General features: G+C 51.6%; 4 protein-coding genes across 4 annotated transcripts; 3 read left to right on the plus strand and 1 right to left on the minus strand.

Annotated features, from left to right (window-relative positions):
- Nucleotides 1–740: 740 nt before the first annotated feature.
- N7515_003524 (proteasome activator BLM10) lies at nt 741–6,747 on the plus strand (the record flags this gene model as incomplete). The annotated part of the gene is made up of 3 exons (XM_056664268.1): nt 741–1,171; nt 1,232–6,620; nt 6,685–6,747. The coding sequence occupies 3 exons, from the start codon at nt 741–743 to the stop codon at nt 6,745–6,747; spliced, it is 5,883 nt and encodes a 1,960-aa protein (XP_056523325.1).
- Nucleotides 6,748–7,178: 431 nt separating this feature from the next.
- Nucleotides 7,179–9,477, plus strand: N7515_003525 (DUF3405 domain-containing protein; the record flags this gene model as incomplete). The annotated part of the gene is made up of 4 exons (XM_056664269.1): nt 7,179–7,495; nt 7,569–8,405; nt 8,470–9,316; nt 9,376–9,477. 4 exons carry the CDS (start codon nt 7,179–7,181, stop codon nt 9,475–9,477), a joined length of 2,103 nt encoding a protein of 700 aa, XP_056523326.1.
- Nucleotides 9,478–9,870: 393 nt separating this feature from the next.
- Nucleotides 9,871–19,483, minus strand: N7515_003526 (membrane morphogenesis protein VPS13; the record flags this gene model as incomplete). The annotated part of the gene is made up of 3 exons (XM_056664270.1): nt 9,871–9,911; nt 9,972–10,388; nt 10,447–19,483. 3 exons carry the CDS (start codon nt 19,481–19,483, stop codon nt 9,871–9,873), a joined length of 9,495 nt encoding a protein of 3,164 aa, XP_056523327.1.
- An 824-nt stretch (nt 19,484–20,307) lies between these two features.
- On the plus strand, nt 20,308–21,711 carry N7515_003527 (DUF3429 domain-containing protein; the record flags this gene model as incomplete). Its single annotated transcript, XM_056664271.1, has 5 exons — nt 20,308–20,502; nt 20,577–20,807; nt 20,874–20,918; nt 20,983–21,207; nt 21,286–21,711. Coding segments are annotated over 5 exons (1,122 nt in total), but the record flags the coding sequence as incomplete, so codon positions are not given.
- Nucleotides 21,712–22,932: the final 1,221 nt, after the last annotated feature.

Raw genomic sequence — 22,932 nt, forward strand, 5'->3', positions numbered from 1 at the left:
TGTGATCACTCCGGGGTGATGAGCGAGTGATGAGACAGGGGTCTAGACTGCTGTGAATGGCCAAGAACGCAGCTATCCCGGAGGTGTTGATCGGGTGAGCCGCCTGCGTAAGCCTGTCTGCCTAGACGGGGCCAGATGGCGCAGCTCTGAGCTGTGCCCTCCGGCTCTTGGATTATAAATTTGGAAGATATCAGCAGAAACAGCCAAACCCTCAGATTATCTTCTTGAAAGCATTGAAAGCAGATCTACGAGGTAGATACTTGACTGCATCTACACATCCCCATTGCCCAGGGCCCAAGCTTGCCCGTTACGTAGAATTATGTCATCACAACCTTAACAGTCTCTCCCCTTTGACATCTTCCGGACCTTCAACATCCAGGCATTCTATTACACCAAAGTGAGGCTGAAATACTGGACCTCTCAATTTCGGAAGAAGAGCCTTGCAGTGGAATCTCTCCCGCCTACCAGGTCAAAGTACCTCATGCGAACACAACCGTGTGAAACAAAATCTCCGGTTCTGAATTCCGCGCCTTTCGGACTGGGAGCTTCAAAGTCTCGTTAGAGGTACGTCTTCTCCCTTGTTTCATTGATAGAACTGCGCGGGAAGGAGAAGTCGCTTTCGTGGAACACGGGCGTTGCTGACGTATTGCTTCCAGAGCTCACCCGACTGCAAAGACGACTCCTCCCTCATCCCATCTCCATCTCGAGTCGACCATCCCCTCCCTACCTCTCATTCAACAATGGAAGCCTCCGGCCCCAAGGCAATCCTCACATCCGATAATTTCCACCATGCACAAGAGCTTTCCCGGGCGACCTCACCCGGTGGTGAGCCCGCCGGTGTGAACTGCGAAGGCGAACCAATAGCCCGCGTGCGACCCCGTACCTACCCGTACTTCAAATACCTTCCATATCAACTGGAGGATGAGTCTGAACGGAACCGAAACCTGCGCGAGATTCTGGATCAGCTCTACATTGCGGTGGAGGCCGGCGACTTTAACCCCGGAGCCGTGCACTGGACACGCGAGCTACGGGGTTGGCTCTCGCTGAAGTTCGATCCAACTCGCGCGCAGCGTATAAGCCTGGTGAAACTGTATTATGAACTGGCACTCGCTCCGGGGATCGACCCGTCGGTCGCTGAAAGATTTGCGAGCATGTTCATGTTTCTCACCAAGTGAGTTGGTCGTCATCAGCGTGGTCGTTAGGAATCACGCAACCGCTAACCCAGATTTAGGCGCAAGCATTATCTCAGACCTATTAAAGATCTCGTGTTAGACTGGAAGCCTCTTTACAAAGAACTCAAGGCCTTCGTCCTCCCTACCGAGTCTGGCCTCGTGCACTCAACTAACTTGAAGCGGAATGTCAAGACTCTGACCAAGCTTTGCGCATTCGCCCAATTATTTATCGACCCGTGTGAGCTTCCGGCTATGCTTGAAGAGTTCTTGCCGCATTATACTACATCATTCTCAGAAGGTGCCTTCGTTGTCGCCGGGCTCATTAACTTGCTGCTTCCGACATCTCCACCTCCTGAATCGCGGGCCGATCTTCTCCCGCAGAACTACCTGCCTACACATTTCCACTTGTGGTCGTTGGTTGGTCGGTCGAAGACTTTCGACACAACCTATCTGGACTACTTTTCCCGGTTGGCCCGAGATTCTCTAACGGCCGATCATATACCATTTTCCGAGCATGGTATCTTCACGAAGGAGCAGTCTGGTCTCATCTTCACTGCAGTCCTGAGGTTGTTGGAAATTCCCGTCGGACAGTCAACGTCCCCATACAGTGCACTGGTGGATATCTCATCCGGGTTGGGTATCATGCTTGACAGAGACGGGCGAAAGCACCCGGTTGCTCACCATATCGCCCGATGGGTTGTGATGTCGCTCTCGCCAGCTTGCGTCGATGCTGAAGTTTCGGTCCTCACCCAGCTGGAAGGTCTTATCCAAGCCGTTGAGACCTTCTTCCACCCTTCGAACTCGGGCCACTGGACCAAGACTCTATCGCAACTGGTCTACTACCTAACTGATTTCTTCGTCATGCGCTGGAATCGGGAACAAAGCGGTGAATTGGATACTCCACCCGAGCGACGATTGAATGAGCCTCTGAAGCGGCGATTTGTTCTATGTATCCGTGACGTGATCTTCATGGGTATCTACTCCAAGAGCAGCACCGCAATGACTTTCTCCCTCTCAACCCTGCAAGGTCTGGCCTACTTGGAGCCGCATCTTATTCTTCCCGGGGCGCTCCAGAGGATCTATCCTGCGCTACAAGGTCTGGTTGAGGTACACCGGACCACATCCTCTCTTCGGGCTATGACAGCACTGTCTCGTATCATTTCACGCACTAAGGGCTACCGCTGTCATATGACGACTCTGCTGGGTCTAACACTTCCTGGCATTGATGCCAATGATCTTGAGAAATCGCTTCATGCCCTCTCATTCATCCAATCAGCCTGTTACAACATTCCAATGGTCGACTTGACCAAGGGGCGAGAGGACATTAATAGCAACATGCTTGCTATGCAATGGATCTCAGGTGAAATGGAAAGGATGGAAGACCAAGGGGCAGATGTGCAGCTTGGCTATGATACAGAGTTGGATGATGAGACCGAGGAATTGATCTTGTGCTCTTCAACATGTGGTCTTGGAGATTTCACGATAGCTTTCTTGGGTCGTGTCTTCACGCTATTGGAGAATCTGCCGGACGTCTCTAGAGTACGCAATGGCTCTCCTGAAGAGAACATTGTGAACACTCTTCCTGCCACGCTTATGCCTTTGCTTGCCTCCCTGTCCCCGGAGTATTACGATATTGCTCTGGCAAAGATTGTGGATTTTGTATCTAACCACGTCATCCACCAGGCTCGTGATGCAATGGCTTTCATCTGCAACGCTCTCTGCAAGGTCAGCCCCGAGAAGGCTCTCAAGCGGTTCATCCCGGTTTTGACTGCAGCGATCCGCACTGAGATTGAAGATAATGGTGCTGGATCGACCCGAACCACCGGAACTGATGTTCTGCCGCGTGATCGTGGTCTGGTGTGGAACGTTAGTATGCTCAGCATGTGTGTTGTGCATGTCGGCAGCGCCGTCATCAATCACCGCCAAGAACTGTTTGACATTGCCGTCTACATGCAGCAAAACTGCCGTGGCATTCCAACCGTTCATATCTCCAACTTCATCCATCACCTTCTGCTCAATCTCACTGGGACTTACACCAATGATTTCTCACTCTACGAGCCTTCGGTGATAGCGAACGGCATTGAACCGAAGCTCTGGAGCTACCAAGCTGATGTAAACAACCTCAATATCAACTGGCATGTGCCAACGCGCCAGGAGATCGAGTTTGCTGTCGATGTCTTCAAATGCCAAACAGAGAGGGCTCTGAAGCAATTGTCCGCGCTTACTCATGAGACGTCAAGTGTCAAACGTGATGGAAGCGGCAAGGACTGGTCAGATGAGGTTACTCGGAACCTAGTCCTTCTGCGACTCGTCTTGTCTGGAATCTCTGTCCTCTTCGATCCCAAAGCCGCATCAACCACCACACAAGGACCCCCTGATGGTACTACCGGGGATGTCGAGATGGGGGATGGTCCAGCTGATGTCGAGAAAGACGATGAAGCCGCCTTGGACAGTTCCGACGATGCTACAATCAGACAGGCTTTCACCTATCCTACTGGGTATTCCCTCAAAGAGGATGACCCGTTATACACGACGATCCATGATATCCGTGAGCGAACGGGCTGGATCCTGCATGAAGTCCACCGCTTCTTGAGCGATCATCAAGAGGATGACGTTCCTTGCTTTGGGGCTTTGTACTCTGCCTTCAGATCGTGGTTCGTTGATGTTGGCATTGAGAGGTCTGCTCATGTACTCGACCGGGTGACTCGACTGCTAGCAGCAGATATTCATCCTTACAAGATGAGTGGCATCCGGAAGGATTACCCAAGAGCTCTGCTTGTGCGCAGAGCCAACGTGTATCACCTCCAACGCTTACGACACAACGCTTCTCCGCGCCCTCGTTCTAAGCTTGATGAAGTCCTTCTTCTTGATATCGCCGAATCCTGTGTCTCCCTCTATACAGAAACACGCCGCAATGCCCAAAATGCTGGCGAATCGGCACTCAAGGCGGTCTATGGGGGCAGACTTCTTGTCATCCCGCCTTTGCTCACTGCCCTGCAAAAGGGTGTTAAGGAGAATGACCACGCCCGCATCAAGGGAGCGCTGTACTCCTTGCTTCTGAGCAGCGTGGCCAAAACTGTGGGACGTAATTGGAAGTATACGCCCGCGTTGGTCCGAGCCTTCATTGATGCCAGCGCCGTTGACAAACCTTCTGTCCAAAAGATTTGCTCTGGTGCGGTCTTCCAGGTGATGGACTACGGTCGTGCCATGGAACGTATGGCAATTTTAGACCAAGAGATAGTGGAAGCAATTGCTCCTACAGAAGATGTCAGCGGTGAGATTGAGAAGAAGCGCGCAGTCGTCAACAGCAAGCGCGTTGCTATTGAGAAGAAGAAAGCCGAGCTTGCTGAACAGCTGGTCAACCTGGCACGGGTATCCCATTGGAAAATTGCCAGTCGTGCTGCGACTATCGTTATGACCATGGGTCTCCGCTTCGACTATATCGCCAGCGATAACTTGATCGAATTGATGACGACCGGATCCATTGATGACCACCCTGGCTTGCGAGGCATGTACTCTCAGGCTCTCCTTGCCCTATTCACCATGATCGACGTGCGAGCCATCTGCACCCACGAGTACAAGAACTACATCCTTGGCCACCAGCGGTTCCCCTCCAAGATCAAGGTTGCAACCAAGCCCTTTGAGAAAGGATTCACTCCAGAATACCTCTCAAGCTTTGCGCAGCCAGAGGCGGAGTACTACGTTGATCACGACTTCCCAGGCTGGCTTGTGTGGGGCAAGACCATGCCCGCCTACAGATCCAATGTCGCACGGGACATCGAGTATGACGAGGTCGAGTGGAAGGTTCGCACCAAGATGGGCAAGTTGTTCACTCGCGAGTGGTTCTCCAAGTTCTTTATGTACCTGAAGCAAGAGCCACGTGATCCATCTGCGGATAAGTTCCGCATGTCCTCCGCCATGATGCTCCTTTACGCATTCGAGCTCATGATTCGGGACGGCCTTACGGCTGCCTCGTTTGAAGACATCCAGGAAGAAATCAAGACGGTCTTTGAAGATGGCAGCGACAAACACCAACATCGTGCCACGGCTGAAATCTTAGGAGCTTTGATCTCCTCTGTGACGGATACAGTGGTGGATAAGCGTACGATGATATGGGAGTATGCATTCCCTATCGTACGAAAGATCTTCACCGATGGCCTTACGCCTGAGAACTCCGGCTACTGGACAACATTCCTCCACATGATTCTGCAATGTCGGGACCCTCGACGCGCTTGGCCACTGGTCGATTGGCTGTCCAGCTTCCGACTTGACATGTCGACCAATGCGGCCTTCAAGGAAAGCTCCAAGATCAATCTCTTGCATCAATGCATCATCGATTCAGGCTGGCACTACCAGCTTGAGAAGCCCATCGTGGAAGATTTCCTTGCACACCTCGATCACCCGTACAAGGGCGTACGCGAGGCGATGGGCCAGACCCTTGCGACGATCTATCGTACCAGGCACCACGAGTCTTACCCGGATGTTCAACATCTTCTGGAGGCTCAGAAATCTGCGTCGTCCGTTGGTGCAGTCCCATACCCGCCTACTGAGGATTTTAAGAAGGTAGTTGCTGGTGTCTTTAGTCAAATCGAGGAATGGCGCAAGCTCAGAGAGCCTGGCCAACAGACACCCTCGTCTTATACCTCCGGTAGCAAAACCGTCCTCCTCTGGCTGGACTCCACTTTGTCCTCTCATGAGTGTACTCAGCTGGTCTCGTTCTTCCCTGACGTCTTCACGGCGCACCTTCTGCACATGATGGACGTTAAAGAGGACCCGGAGCTGCAGTCCCTCGCCTACCACGTTTTCCGCCACCTCCCTAACATCCCTTACGCGGCCGAGAAGAACTCAGGGTTCATCCAGTCTCTCATCCGCATCGGACAGACATCCCCATCATGGCACCAGCGCCTGCGCGTCATGATCAACATCCAAATCATCTACTTCCGCCGTCTCTTCCTCCTTGACCCCGCAGACCGCGACAAGCTCTTCGAATGCATCGCCTCGATGCTCGAAGACCCCCAGCACGAAGTCCGTGCCGGCGCCTCGGCCACACTGTCCGGCATGGTCCGATGCTCGCCCATCTTCCTCCGTGACAAGATGGTCAAGCGCTTCCATGAACGCTTCACGAAAACCCTGGCAGACAACCCTCTCCCAAAGAAGCCGAAGAACCTCCGCGCAGGACTCGCCTCCTCCGCCGTGTCCTCTGGCGCTGGCACCCCAACTCCAGAGCACAACCGTCTGATCATCATTCGCCACGGTGCTGTGCTTGGCCTTGGCGCTTTGATCCAGGCCTTCCCGTATAACAGTCCTCCACCTCGGTGGATGCCCGAGGCGTTGACTTCTCTCAGCATCCGCGCGGCCAATGATCCTGGTATCGTTGGGTCGAGCGTGAAGGCGATTATCAGCGAGTTCAAGAAGACTAGACAAGATACTTGGCACATTGATGCAAAGGTTAGTTTGGATCTATCTAGTTCTCTTATCTTAACGTTCGAAACAAGCTAACCATTTTTACTAGGCCTTCACGCCTGATCAACTTGAAGATCTATCTGGCGTGCTATGGAAGAGCTACTTTGCGTAGATGGTGATTTGCTACTCTTCCATGCATGGCATTGTGAATGTGATTGATTGCTGGGTGGCTGTTTGTACATATTTCCTCAAGTTCATGATAGAGTTCTTTTATAGCGAAACCAAAGACACGTGTTTCGTTCGTTCTCACAATGAACTTCCGTCTATTACCCAACTGTTCGTAGGAGATGCAGTCAACACGTAGTGATGACATCGTACCTAGTCTCCGCCGCCATACTTGACTAGAGGATTCAAGATATCATATCTTAGGCTGCTCAACATAGTTCGTTCCTTTACTTCTCCCTTATATATTGACTTTTACATACAGTCAATCTGCTCATTCACCTTTAGCCAACTTGACGTCTATCGTGACTGCATCTACCATAGCTCGTGCCTTACAAGCCAAAGAATGCACCTCACCCTATTACTTCCCCGTCACTTGCTATGAAGCTTCTCGCGAGACACAACGCCCCAGCCGTATTCCGCACCCGGGACTATGCCTACCTATGGGATCGCCGGTGGATATGGTGGCGCCGGCTGGGATACCTCGTCTGCCTTGTCCTCATTCTCCGAACTACTGCTTGTCTCTTTGATCAGCCAGTGACAAGCCTCCATCGGACCCTTTACGAATCTTTACAACGTCCGGAGATCCTCCAGCCCGGTCAGTATCACCCTGTCACTGACATCCCTCCCGAGGAAAGTACGGTAGCAGATGACGTTCTATTCGGGCCCGATAGGATGGGCGTGGTACATGATCGGAGGTGAGTATCTATCTGAAGCTATTTCTGGGTTCATTTGATATAGTAGCATACTGAATCACAGCCCCCGTATCAGAGACAAGCAATTCTACCTCGGTGGCACCTTAACCCTCACCAGCATTAAGTCTACGGACAGTTCCCACCCATCCCCAGTGGTTTATGACCCATACCCAGCCTACAACAGCCCAAAATGGAAGAAGCAGTTCCACGGGAAGTTCCAGCCGTGCCTCGGGCCCCGGGGTCGATATCTCGATCGCAAGTCCCCAGAAGATATGATGCAAGTGTATAAGGGCAAACAAGCTGGATTCCCAGAACCAAAATTTGGATCCTACGAGGCTCTGGATCTAGACGGAGACGTCTGCACAGACCGATACTCCCGACTCGGGGTATATGGGTATGACCAGCATGGCGGGGACGAAGTACCAGGCTTCACGCGGCCTTCTGCGGTGTCCTGGCACGAAGTCGATTGGCACATGCTGCAATCTCACTGTCTAGAAAGGAACGCGGACAGATTCGAGTCGATCGACATGGTGAACTCTTCGAAACAGGATCCCTTGGCTTTTGATCTTCCGCAGGCTCCTGAAAAGATCTCGGAGACGCTGGTCGGTTCTTCAGAGGTGAAGCGGTTCCATCCTCGATCGGCGGTGTTGGTTCGGGCATGGAATGGGCTAAATTGGAATTCTGATCATTGTAGATACCTCCGGGCTTTGATCATGGAGCTTTCCTTGCATTCTGGTGGAGAATATCAGGTCTATCTGCTCATCCATGTCAAGGATGATGAGCTGCCCATCTTCTCTGATATCAAAACCATTAATCGGCTCAGGAGCTCCATCCCCGCGGAATTCCGAAATATGGCTCTATTCTTCAACAATAAGCTTCTGGAAGCTTGGTATCCCAAGATCGAAGAGCACAGGTGAGTCATCCCCATCTCTCTCCCTAGCCCTAACTCAAGATAGCTGGACTGACCCATATGACAGCCCTCTCTTCCAACACCACCAACCCCTCCAGATATTCTCCCAACTCTACCCCCAATTCGACTACTACTGGCAACTAGAGATGGACAGCCGCCACACCGGCCACATCTACCACTTCTTCGACCGAGCCATCTCTTTCGCCCGCGCCCAACCCCGCAAATACATCTGGGAACGCAACGCCTACTTCTACACCCCCGGCCACCACGGCAACTGGACTGAGTTCACATCCACCGTCAACACAACTCTTTCCGACCGCTCCAGCCACACAATTTGGGGCCCAGTCTCCGGCACGGGAATCAGACCTCTAGGCCCCGACCCACCAGTCCCGCACCCAGACCAAGACAACTATACCTGGGGCGTCGGCGAAGAAGCAGACTTCATAACCTTCCTACCCATCTTCAACCCCAAAGACACGAGCTGGACATTCCCGAACTACATCTGGAACTTCCGACACGGCACGGACACACCGCGGCGTGCGGCGGTTATCACGATGGGTCGGTACTCGAAGCGACTGCTGGGCTTGATCCACGAGGCGCAGGCGACGAGGGGATTGGGTCTTGCTTCTGAAATGACGGGTGCCAGCTGGGCGCTTTTTCATGGGTTGAAGGCTGTGTATGTTCCGCATCCGATTTATGCGGATGGACTATGGACGGCCGATGAGCTGGCGAGGATTTATAATCCTGGTCCGCCAGAGAATATTAATGGGGGTGTTGATAGTATTTGGAATTGGGATCATCTCTTTGATCATATTATGTATCGGCTTTCGTATATGTTTACGACGCATAGTGCGGAGGATCTGTATAGGAGGTGGCTTGGATATCGGACGGCGGAACATGAGGGGGGGAGGATGGTGAGTTCTCTTTCCCCCCTGCTGCTAGGTTTGGCTGATGGCTAACGGCTGATATGCAGATACTTGAGGACAAGTATGGGCGACATTGTTTTCCATCGATGTTTCTTCATACTGTCAAGAATACGGCTCCGGCGATGGGACCGGACAAGGCTGTTCCATAATTGCTTGATCTATATTTGATGTGGCTGGACAATTGGGAATCTCTTCTAGATCGGAGCGTTCTGACGATTTGCTTGGCTTAATAGCTTGTTGTATAAGAGGAATCTGAAGCTGTACGATAGTTCCTCTAGAGTCTAGACTAGGAACGAATACACGAAGCGAGCTCGGCTTGGGTTTCAATTGGTAGTCTGATTGAGCTCTATTGAACGTAAACAGATCGTGAACGCTCCATGAAAGAGCAAAGGATCATTACTTGCGTATAAGGAAAGTAAGGTGAAAATGGGCCTCAGGACAGGCCAGAAAAAAAAACCAAGCAACTTATGTACATGAATAAGACCAACTGAGTGAACCAGAGCAAATTAACTCATGACATCGTGGAAAAGAAGGGGGAACATTTATCCCCTGGCATTATACTTCTCATTGAAAGCATTAACCGCTAGAAAAGAGAGGTTAGCTTGACTTATGATCCAGAATCCAGAAGAAGAGGAGCACTAACCAACAGCAATCTGCCTATACAGCCAATTTCGCGAACTCTCATCTTGAACGGGAATGAAAGGCCCGTTAGCACCACCTTTGAGAGTGATACTCATACCTGTGCGCTCCTTGGAGATAGTCTGAATATCCGTGAGACGGATATCCCACTCCGTGTAAAGCTTCTTTGTGCGCACGAGCATGATCCGCGCATAAGTCAACAAGACGAGCATGTCGCGACCGGGGAGTTCAAGATGGGCGATGTAGTCCTCGTTGAAGTATTTGCCATCATCGGTAGTCTTTAGCCAGAACTGTCCGAGAGCTTCGCGCTGAGAGTACGGGCGTACAATGCCATCGGTACCGATGAACCGGGTGAGTCGGACGCGGTCGAGGCCTTCTGCGTCGAAGACGGTGGTGGTGTTGCGGACGCCTTCTGCGAGATCTAGAGAAAAAAAAAGTTAGATGTGGTGACCAGCAGGGAGATAGGAGGAAAAACTTACTGGAGGCAAGATCGAATGCACCGATGGCTGGCTTGGTCGCTAGACCAAGAACACCCTTCCCAACACCTTTGAAGAATCCTTGGATACCTTCTTTCTCGGCACCTTGCAGTGGATGACGTGCCAAGCCACCGATACCACTGGCTAGACTAGTTGCGAATGCATTTCCACCGGCGGTGATACCATATAGCGCATGCTTGGGACGATTGCGCACCTTGGACATGCGGCGCTGGGCCTGGAACTCCTTATCAAGAGTAGCAGCAGCAAGACCCTTGGACATACTTCCAGTGAGCTTGGCCATACTGTCCGATAAACCGAAGACGGATTTCTTGACGAAGCTTGTGGCACCCTTTGCAATGCCAAGGCCCAGCTCCTGGGGACGGTCGGTCATGACCAGACCCTGATATGGCTCGTAGAAGATGGCGGCAACACCAGAGCTGACATTGTTGAACAGGCCGACAGGGTTGCCCAAAAAGTCCGCCGATCCAAGGATGATGTGAATCTGGCGCAGGAATTCTTGGGTGTAATGCGCACGGATATTGCCGACGAGTCGGGGCAGAGAGACACGGGCATTCTCGAGCATCAGGGCATTCAGGCGGACTGGTGCATCGTTGACATTACCCATCGACATTGTCATGACGTTGACGAAGAACATCAACGGATTAGAAGGCTGCATGGCATCTTCTACGTTGACGCGCTCGGTGCGCATGAACGAAATATCCATTTGCATGGGCTGGAGATGGAGGAGCTCGAAGTATACATCCTGGCCATTGTCTGCCTGTTGTGGCTCCGGAATGTTGAGATTTTCATCGCACAGTTTGCCTTCCTGTTCCTCGGTCCACGAGGCACCGGGAATCTTGACAAAGTCAAGCATGGCAAACACGAAGTCCTCGTCTAGTTCGAGCGTCATTTGCTGCAGAAGCAAGGTCGCATACTTGATATAGAGAACACCGTATGAGTCGTCCTTGACCCGTGTGACCATTGCGTGGAAGATCGGGTGTGCTTCCATCTCTTTGCCAGTCTTCGGAACGACACTGGGGTATAGCAAGATGGGGAAAATGCCGCCATAGAGTTGATTGTCGATCTGGATCCACTTGATCGTAGTGTTCAGAGTTTGGTACAACCTGGACTCCCTGAATTTGATCTCAATCTCACGGAACGTGAGATAGAGGAGTTCCTTCAGATTTTGGTTGATCAACGATATTCCAATACCACCAAGGCGGAGCTGGGCCTTGAAGTTGACGTCTGAGTTCATTTCCTTGACCTCGAACCCAGTGCTTGTGCTGGTCTGCGACGATTGTCCTCTTTGTTGCTTGTACATACTCTTTGACGGCTTGAAGTTGGACAGCACAAGTGTCTGGGTGGGACCATCGGCAGCAATGCTGATATCAATAATCTTCTGGTGTCCGCCAGGCTGAGAAGGTGGAATTCGCATCGGGATCAGGTTTCCTATCTCGGCGAGCTTGATGTGGCGCTCTTTGCCCTGGCAGGTCAACACGAGCGACTTGTTCTTTGTCGCCGGGTAGTCCCATGCATACGGCATGATACTCCGCGGTGGAATGCGGTATCGGATTGGTCTCCAGCCGCTGGTCTGGTCCTCATTGTCATCATCCTCCTCCACATTTGGATTGGCTTGGTAGAAAATGAACTCCATGTCACTTTCATTGCGCATGGAGAACGGCCAATTGCGAGACTCAATACTGAAGTGCAAGAAAAGAGTCGCTCCTTCCAGGATGATGTCAACCTTGACCAGCTTTTGTCGCTGATTTGCCTTGGCCAACTTGACGTGCACGGTTCCAACATCTGCAATGCTGAATGGAGAGGACCATTGATTGTTGACACCTGGGAAGCACAGGCACAGCTGTTTCTCCTGCACTTGGCGAAGGAAATGAAGTGGCACCAATTCTCCATTCTGAAGTTGGAGAACGTTAGATGAACCTGGCTCACGCACCAGAAGATCCTCGTTGAGCTTGCTCTTGAGAATGAAACGAGGGGCGAGGGTGACCACCTTGGTCATCTTGTACTTGCCCTCACCTTCAGCAACAGACACCCCAGAATGGAACTCTGAACGGCCTTGGCGATCGGGGAACACGACCTCGAAGGTACTTCCGATTGCCTCGAGACTCTGCGGCTTGCTCCACGCAGAATCGCCGACCTTCAAGATAGAACGGTTTCTTTGATCCTCATTGGCGTAAGAGTACATATACGGGAGTGCACGACCTCCGCCTCTTGGGTCGGCTCTGAGTCCCTGGCCAGCGGCAGTTCTTGCAGATTGCAGGAAGGCTTTGCTTTGAATATCCATGGGAAGGCCAGTCTTGTTCAGGATAAGGTAGGGACTGTAGACAGACACCTTGAAAGCACCACCACTGTTGGGGATGTTGAAGTAGTGAAGCTGCAGCTTCAGTTGGAGACCTCGTTCATCCTTGAGAGCCAAGGTATGCTCTCTGCGGTAGTCTTGGGCATTACCATTGACAATAGCGAACTCGCTCTGGCGGAATACCGTATCTTCCAGATCGATGCTAAGCAACAGCAAGTGAGAGAGCTCCACAACGTGCACGGGGCTGACACCACCCTTCCTCAGGAAGTTTGTCCAATCCTTCTTGGTGTTCTTGTCGTAGATGCGATACTTGAAATCGTAGGGCAAAAGGTTCTGGATCTCTACGGGCGCAAAGATCCGGATCCTCATGTAGGGATATACGCTCGTCAGTGAATCTTTGCTGTCATAAGTGGCGTTGACTTGGAAGTAGAACGGAGGAGACTGTTGTCCGCTTTCACTAACACACTTGACAGTGCGCGTGGGTCGCTTGATGAGGTCCTTCCAGAACAGTTGCTCTTGTGACCAGTCATATCCGAATCCCTGATCTGGGCGAACAACGACAGAATGAAGGAATGCTGATCCAACGGGGGCCGGTCGTGCATCGCCGGGCAAGATCTTCTCGATCTTCAACAAGTGGCCCTCTCCGGGGTTGAAAACGCCCAGTTCCACAGGAATCTGAGTGTTGTTCTCGATGAGGAGTGGCGAACGGAATGTGATGTATTTGACGTTATCCTGGCCCAATGTTACTTCCACGAGTAGCCGATGAAGAACGTTGTCCTGCTTTGGCTTCAGCGCGTAGATTGTTTCGCCTTCACGCACAACAGGAATGCGGCTGATGCTATCGAAGCCACTGCCTTCCAGCTTGACACCAACCACTCCACAGTGGCCTTCAGGTGTTAGTGTCTCACGGACAGCTGTCGAATCTTCAAATCGCCATGGGGCTTCTTCCCCATCGGTGAGCTTTGCAGCTGGCCCTTCCTCTCCTGCACTGACATCGGCCCAAACTCTGAGGTCAAACCCAGTGTAATTGCGGATTCTGTACGGAGCATCAGCGCCTCTCGGCTTGGAAAGAACATCCTCGTCCGTAGAGAGGAACTGGAATGATTTGGATGCGAGTGCGATCGTGGCAGATGTTACGGTAAGCTCCATCGTCTTGTGCGAGTAGACATCGAAAGAGAAGACGTCCGGGTTGACCTCCTTAGCCATGTGAAATCCCAGCTGCCAAGGCTCAATTAAGGGCTCCCATGATGACTTTGAGAAGTTGTACACGTTCACGAACGTCTCAAAGTTGGTGTCGGCATTTAATGTAGATGACCAGTCGCGCACATCAACGTTGAACTTCTTGACACTCCAATCGAGCAAAGGTAGATCATGTAGGTCACCAATGAGAATGACTCTGACTCCATCAATCTTGGCAGACATTTCTTGGCGCTTGAGGAGCACTGAAGTTTGTGGCGCAGATCTCTGGTCCAATTGTTGTTGAACGGATTGACTCAGACGGCGAGCCCTCTTAGCAATAGTAGAAGTTGCCTTGCTGGACGAACGCGCTCTGGTGGTTTTCACGTCTGCGATCCTCTTCGCCTCCCCACTTTCGACCTGCTGGGCATTCTGAGCCCTCATCTCAGCCGCTTTGTTGACGATCTGGATCGCCATCAGAATATCACGTAGAGACAACCTCAGGACCAAAGGCTCAAGGTGCACTTCAATTGAAGTCAAAGCAGATCCCTTGTCTTGCCCTCGGCTATCAATGGACATTTCGAGTGTGAAATCATCCAGAATGCGGAGTCGAGATGTCTCGAACTTATCCATGCGGCACAGGAACATACCAACTTTCTGGATTTGAAGAGTGGACACGTTTTGGTGGGAAATGAGGACTTCCTTGGTACCAAGGACAATTGCCTCAGAGTGGGGAATGGCAGGATTAGCCACCATGATCACTTGGGCATCAACAAGGTTAACCCGGAACGACACGGTCATGGTCGCTCCAGTAGCATTGCCCGTAGAATCCTCGGTTGTAGCTTTGTCGGAAGTAACAGCAGCCGCAGAGTCTGTTTCAGATTCGTCGGCCGTCTCACTCTCTTCCTCGATAACTTCTGTCGGCTCCGCAGAGGCAAATGCAGACTGACTAAATGACTGCAAAGCAGACAAATAATCCAAGGCAAACATAATACGAGGACTGTCAATAGTCAGCATCGCAATGAGATGCTTCTCTGGTCCTCCAGACACAGAGATGCTAGCCATGAACTGCTGCTGGACATCGTTATTGATCAAGGACATGATGTTTCTGAACTTGTTCGAATCCTGCTTGCGGCTATCGCGAATGGAGAACGAATGGATGAGGAGCTCTGATTCCAATGAACCATCCGTCAACATGCGCAGCTTAACTCTGGTGTCATTGAGAGAGAATCTGGACAGGCTCGAGTCCTCCAGACGGCCGACAGGTTGGTCGTCGTTTGCTAGGATAAGCTCTAATCCGACACTGTCGACCTTGAAGATCATATCGAGTCGTACCCAAGTCTCCTTGTTCTCGTTGTCATCGGTGGGCGTTCCTCCCGAGTCATTCTGCGCCTGCACAGCCTTTGAGGTAGCTTCTCTCGTAGGTTCAGTCACGGACGAAGGCAAAGATTCGAGGGCCTCAAGCTCTTGCTGTTCGACATCCGTGACAAAGGCACCCGGTATCGACTTTGACAGCTCCAGCAAGAACTTGAGCTGACTCTGGGAGATTCGAAGGTTGATAGGAGACAGCGAGCCCTCAATTTCCATATCTGGACGTGGGTTGTTGGTTTGGTGCTCCAGATAACAGATACTAAAGTCCAGGTTGACCTTCTGAATCATCTCAAGCTCCTCGGATGTATCATCCTCGAAATGGAATTTCGAGGTAAGGCGGATATTGCGCACACCAGTGGAAATGACATTGACAGCAGGACTGTCCTTTCCTTCGTCCATGGGGACGAATTGGTTCTTAGCGTAGATTTCACCAAGATGAGCTGTGATTGTGTCCCTTGGGCGATCATCCGTCAGAACGCGTGGGAATACCACGATTGGCGTTTTAACGACAATGTCAAGCCGCATGCGCGAAGCATTCTCCTGAAGTTGGTTGGCCTGGTTGGCAGCAGCCTGGCGAGCTGCGTTGAAGATGGCCTGCATCTTGCCAAACTTGACGAGGAAGTTGATGATTTTTCGGTAGGGTTCCTCCAGGAAATTGATTTTGATTGAACCAGACCGCAGATAGACCTCGGAATCATATCCAGGGTATGTGTCACTCTCGGGATCAAAGGTCTCGTACTTGAAGTCGGCGAAGTTATCTCCTTCTATCGTCAGCAGGCGCCGGATATCAGAGTCCTCCGCGGCACCAAGGTTGACGTCGTCGACCAGAGTCAGACTGCCTATCCGAGCCTGGATGAGCATAGAGCTGCCCACCAGGAAAATGCCAACGTCGGCAGTGTTCAGACTCAACGTTGCCAAGCGGACGCCGTCGTTATTGAGAATGAGCGCAATACTTTTAAGATCAGCCCTGATGCGAATCTTCCCAGCTTGCTGAGGGGTTTCTTCCACTTTCTCTGTTCCTTCGATCGCCTTATCCGTTTCCGTACTTGCTTCGACTGGCTGTTGAGGATTGGTGAATGTAAGAAGAATGAAGTCCAGCAGTGTGAGTAGTGTCTTCCTCGTCACGACAAGATTGATGGTCGAGACTGAGATGTCAAGATTCATGGCAACTCCTTCATATGTCGACTCAAATTCAGGAGACTCAGGCTTTACCCGCACCATTTTGAGCTGGAACAGGTCTTTGTCTTCATCCGCATCAAAGCCTTTGGATGAGATAATTCTCTTGAATTCAGGAATTGGATTCTCTTCGATATAATCGTCCACGCTCAACGATTTTAAAATAACTTCCGCAACCATGTCGTACGGACGCATGTAGAAGTCCAGCTGGAACCCTTCAGCAACCAGCTCAACTAGCAAATGATCGCGTTGCGGATCATGAGGGTCAGCGCGAGAAAGAGAGCCACGGAGACGGCCAACAGTGAATTTGAACTCGAAGTCCCGGCGATGGATATTGGTTGGTGTATCTAGGCTCTTCTTTGTTTGTTCGCTGTCTGCTTCAGACTCCTCATCGTCATCAACAACAGGAAGATCACGTTGGGCCGACGGGTTGAAGGATGCTGATCTGGCTCGCGTGGCTATGGCTGCTTCTTCCTTGGCCGCTGCTGCGGCAGCAGGATCAGAAGGCTTTTCCTCGTCAAAGTGCGGAATTGCAATTTCGATCAATTTCATCAAGCCCTTGTACTTGGTGTCTGACATTGATGCATGGAGCTCCGGAAGATGCCCAGAGATACGTGTTCGGGTAAGCTGGGTTACCTTTGGTACAATACACATCTCCAGCGCAAAGTCGACATTGATACGGTCGATGATGTGGAAATTCCTAGACTCAACATCGGTATTGAGTTGGGCTTTAGTTGCCTCCACACCCGGTCCAATGAGGACTTGAGTGGAGTCCAGTTTGATGAGGAATCGATCGTACAACAGATGTTCTAGTTGCTTGTAATCTTCCTCCTCGTACTGCTTGCTCTGCTTGGATTGGAGATCCCGCATCGCTTGGCGGTCGACCAACTCACTGTTGACACTGGCATGGCCTGCATCAAGAATCAAGCAAAGCGAACTGGGTTGTGTGATACTTTCCGGGACAATAATCAAGGGCGCGTGAATATCGAATTGCGCATCAACCTTCTTGTGCTCCTGCAGGGCAAACTCCAGGCCAGCCCGGGTTTGCTGCCGTAGCCCTTCGACAGTGGCTCCGGCGGTGTCAAGAAGAGCACCGATCGATTCCATATGCCTCTCGGGTGGCTCAAAGAATTTGACGATCCCCACAAGGAATCGAGGGTTATAAATAACTTCAATACTCTTCAACTTGACTTTGACTGCCGTATCCGCATCGCTTTCGAGCGGGTTCTTCTCCAACTGCAGATGGAAAAGACTGTCCTCGTCCTCTACGTCATCAGCGCTAGCTTGTGAGGCGAGGTCATCGTCATCCTCACTCGGCTCGCTTTCCTTTGTAGGCTCAGGGAGCGAATCCTTGACCTTGACGATCTGGGGATAAAGAGTCCCGGGGGTGGTGCCGTCATACATCTTCAATCCACCGAGGTCAAGGTCAAGGAGGTAGGAATCAGATCGTTGAAGGGCCTTGGCTCGGAAGTTGTCGAATACTAGCTTCATGACTTGGTTTGCTGCACCATGGGGATCTTGGAGCAAGGTGAAGCTACCGGCTCGAAGACTCCAGTTGACCTGGAGCTTGACCCATTCCCGAGGCACGTCAACACTCTCTGCGATGGCTTTCTTTTCATCCCAGTCAATGGCGTTATACAGCTCTTGTCGCTGCTCTTCGGTCATAGTCTCCTCAGACTCCTCTTTTTTGGCGCCCCAGAACCAGTCGGACCATGATTGTTGTTCCGCGGGCTTTTTAACCCCAACGTTCTCTTTTCGTAGCTGGTTCCGTGCAAGTGAGCGCCAGAATCGGATATCCTCGTAACTGAGCTTGGCTTCCAATCGCTCCATTTCCTTAGATTCTTCGGGAGTGAAGGCCTCTCCCTTCTTCTTCTTTTTGAACAAGGCGATGTATGCGATTCTGTCGTCTCGGCGCTCCTTGATGTAGTCCCAGGTCCAACGTCTGTTACGGTCGTGGATCTTGCTTAGAACAGCTTCTCCGGCGAACCTGAACCATGCCCGGGGATCCTCTTTCGGTGAGGACTTCGGCTGGATTTTCTTATATTCTTGATGGCGAATGAAGTAGTGGAAGAGATCCACCAGCATCAATGCGTCGCGATATTGTTTGTCATCTAGAACGAAGCCGATCTCTTCGAAGAGCAATCTCGCTTTGATTGCGGGGCGATCATGCTTGCCCGACTTATCCATTTCAAGTCCAGCACGGCCACTGACGGGACGCAACATGAATTGATTACCTTCATCGGCATCAATTGCAGTCCTTAGTTTCTCCATCAATTCATCCCGGCTGATTCCTTGGGCCCCTGCGCCTACATCAGAGCCTCGCCCAGTTCCGAGGAGTGTGGCATCTGTATTCCAATAGACCGAGAGCGCGCCGAGAACAGCCAGTTTATGCGTGACACTGGAGTCCGATTGGATGAAAGTCGGATTCCATTCGCCGTCTGTGCTCACTGCACTCAGTTCCTTGAGGGTCACACCGACAGCAAACGGATGTCCAGGCGAAGCGATGGAGTCTTCGTAGCGGAAATGCACATTCTTGATGGAAATCTGCAGGTTGTCTACCACAGCCGTAATCATGCTCTGCGTAAAGCTCTGGTTTCGGCGCTGTTCCTCTTGACTCATGCCCTCCGCATTGCGCTCCCGCAGAAGCTCGGCGCTCTCAACCCGATCCAATTTCAGCGCGTTCGCTCTCCGTTCTTCCTCCTCTGGGTCGTAATCCGCATCTTCTCTGGGTGCCGCGAGCAGGAAGACATCTTCGATATCGACCTTCACCGGTTTGCCTCGTAAGTTCGACCATGGAATGGATAGTGTGAGTTGTCCGAGGTGGCCTTCGACGACGTTCAACGGGAGGTGTAGCTGGTCAAGCGCTTCGCGGCGCAGTTCGAGGTTCTTTAGTTTGACGTCGCCCGACCAAATCCCAATGTTGAGCTGTTTAGCGTCGAAATTTTTGACGTAGATGCCCAGAAACCGGTTGAGCAAATTAGCAACCACTCCCTCCAACATGTTGGCGGCGTGCGGCCGTTGACCGGGCCTGGTGGCTGGGCACTATGGCCGGGGCGGAGATCGCTTCAATGCGTACGTACGTCCGGAATTTGATGATAGCCTGTAATTGGGAGTAGGGTGCAAGTCAGTGGTGATTCAGTTAAGGAGCGAAGCGTAATTCACAGTCGACTGTTTTGTTTGGAAGGGCTGCTTCTACTAACCCAGGTTGACAGGGGACATTCAGACCATCCAGATGAGCGAACTGGGAGCACGCGCGATACCGAGGCGGAACTTTCCCCTCCAAACAGAGCAGAACTCGGTATCTCGAAGTAATTAAACGTTATGTCAGAAATAGAGTGTAGCAAGAAAACACAATGCGCTAAATATTGAGACAGAATGAAGTTGGGTATTCAAGCCAAGCTAAATGACCCTGTTTGCGTGGACCAAGAGAGGTGCTAGTTATCTGTTACGCAAAGGGTATGCGGCGGTACTCGGTACAGATAGGGTACAGCCTCTTACACCTTCCGCATTTCCGCCACTACAGGGGTACTTCAAAGGTACCCGGTACTTAGACTAGGAGATGCTTGGCACTACATGGGATGTTGGGAGGACAGTGATGTGTCCACTAACTATTCTACTGTGTAAGTTATTTGAGGGGTTTACAAGCACGAGGCGATGCCCTGAGAGCCACCCCCCTTAACTGTCGGAAACTGTACCGTACTGGTGGATACACTTGTTTACCCCAGGAGTGACGTAGCCAGGTCCAAGTTAGTCAGCTTAGGGCAGGAACCCCGAACCACTTAGACGCCTCAGGCAACAGTATCACTAGCCTGAGGCAGTAAGTTTCTGCATCTTTGGTCGCTGTGATCCGCCTGAATAGCAGACCACACCTCATCACTCGGTCACTTCATTTCTGGATATTCTTATTTGTTCCCTGCCGGAAGACCTACGCCCTCGACTTCGAGACCAAGTCATTTACGGGTGTATACCCTCAATCTCCACTCTTCCACCTCTCTCCAGCTTCTTTTCAGGTCAATTGGGTGCGTTGGTACTGCTGTCCGGTCATACCCGAGGCTTTTCTCCCGCAACTTGCTAACCCGACAACCTCAAAAAGCTGCATCTCCCCACCATGCTGTACCGCAACGTCGCCGCCCGCTCCGCGCTCCGCGCTATCTCGAGCTCCAATGCCTTCGTGGCTCGCTCCGCTCTGGGCCACCAGATCTGCAAGGCCCAGATGACCTCGTCCGCCCGCAATGTGATCCGTAGCTCCTCTCCGCGCTTCGCGCTTACCGCTCACAAGCCCGTTACCACCGCTCTTGTGCGCTACTCGTCTACTTCGGCCAAGGTAAGAGACCCCACAATGCCTTATCATTTGCCCAAAGCACTCAATGGCTAACCGTCGTTACTATAGGAAGAGGAAGATATTGATGTTATGGCGGGTATGCGATCCGAGGCGGTAAGTATCTCCGCTCACATGTAGGAGTGGTCCGCATTTACTAATTCATGATCTCGAATTTTAGAAAGTCATCAAGGAGACCTTCAGCTTGACCCAGGTCCCCAAGGAGGCCCTTTACCTCGGTATGGCTGGTGTTGTGCCCTACCTGGCCACCTCCCTGCAGACCGTCTTCCTCTCCTACGAGATCAACCGCGCTGCTGCCCTTGGTGATGGTCTGATCTTCTCTGGTCAGTCTGCTGAGCTCATGCTGCACATGCTGGAGCCCATCCAGGTCGGCTACGGTGCCGTTGTAAGTGTTCCGGCTGCTCTCTACTTGAGCAATGAGTCATTAGGTTTTCAAGTTTGCTAATCGCCGTCCCCGGTCTAGATTCTCTCCTTCCTCGGTGCCGTCCACTGGGGTCTTGAGTGGGCTGGCTACGGCGGCAAGTTCGGCTACCGCCGTTACGCCGCTGGTGTGATCGCCCCCGCTGTCGCCTGGCCTACTCTGCTCTTCCCCGTCGAGTACGCCCTGATCAGCCAGTTCCTCGCTTTCACCTTCCTCTACTACAACGATGCTCGCGCCGCTGCCGCTGGCCGCGCTCCCCACTGGTACGGCATGTACCGTTTCGTCCTGACCTTCGTTGTCGGTGCCTCCATCGTTGCTACCTTGATCGGCCGTGAGCAGATTCAGCAGACCCTTACCTCTGAGCACAGCATCAAGGACAAGATCAACGCTCTGATCTTCTTGCAGAAGAAGGAGAAGGAGGAGGCCGATGCCCGCCGTCGCAGCGAGCTCGAGGAGGAGACCGACTAAATTTGCCTTGCGACAAGGCGAGGGGCGTCAACTCCCCGAGATTGATCTCGATGTTTGCATTTCCGTGATTACCTGTAGAATATACACAGAACGCACTAGGGCGGCCACTGAAAGTTTTCTTTTGTTTTTGGAGTGTCAATAATTGTGATGGAGATGTTAAGAGCTCTCGTCCAAGTAACCACAACTCCATGTTCTTTGTTCCGATTCGGCGGGAATCTCGATTCTGCATTGAGTAGATAACCGGGGTGGGTACCATATGTATATGTACAACGTAAAGCCTACGCGACGCAGTACACAGTATCCATGGATATAGGTGGGTTCAGCGTTCACGCGGGAAAATAAATAAAAAGAACCTTCGCGCCAAACACGGATCCGAAAAAGCAAGTGATTCTTGGCATCAAATTTGATCTAGAACTGCAGGAATACCTTCCCAGATTGGGCAGCTATGGAGCTATCTAGAAGGAATGGTAATCGGCATCTTTGTTGGTCACGGGCTGCCGCAGATCGGAGCCGACGAGGCCCCGAGGGGCATCCATTTCCAAAAGTAGTAACAGGGAAGGGTAGGTCGATCCCATTTGAGTCACGGGGTGCCGAAAATATCAACTAGAGATCGATTGTGAAGCTAGTCAATTGAATTGCACCCGCTCTTCAATACCCTCGAAATCTTCCTTGAATGCTGGGTAAACAATAGGGTCTGTCGTTGTACCTAGCACAGTGGTTTTTGGAGCTCCGCTACCAAAGTACTGCGTACGGAATAGGGAAGGTAAAGCGAGGCCTGCATGCGAGGTACACATAGAAACGTCCCGATTGCGAAAGCACGTTGGAATCTCCATAGATCAGCCAATTTCTTAATTTTATTGTTTCTCTCTTCTCTTTGCTTCTTTCCATATCTCCGCGTGATCTACTCCGTACTCCATACTCGCACGTCCCTGTCCCTGACAGGGCTTGACAAAAAGGGTCAGCTACTGTAGGTCTCGACTCTCTTTAGCTGACTAGAGATTGAGGACATCTAATAGGGCAATTAAGCCGGATGACCAAGACCGGGGGATAAGAACCTGGTTATGGAAACGTCATCTCCCGAGATTCGCGATTGGACCATTCTTGATCCATATATCAAAGATGAGATCAGGATATTGATCAATTGGAATGAGTATGATGGAATGAGACTATTATGAGAGAGTGTGAGGTCTGTTCCCCAGGGTGAATGCAATCGAATGTTCT

The sequence above is a fragment of the Penicillium bovifimosum genome, assembly GCF_028826915.1.
Source record: "Penicillium bovifimosum strain IBT 22155 chromosome Unknown utg000003l_segment0_segment0, whole genome shotgun sequence".
NCBI classification, from domain to species: domain Eukaryota; kingdom Fungi; phylum Ascomycota; class Eurotiomycetes; order Eurotiales; family Aspergillaceae; genus Penicillium; species Penicillium bovifimosum.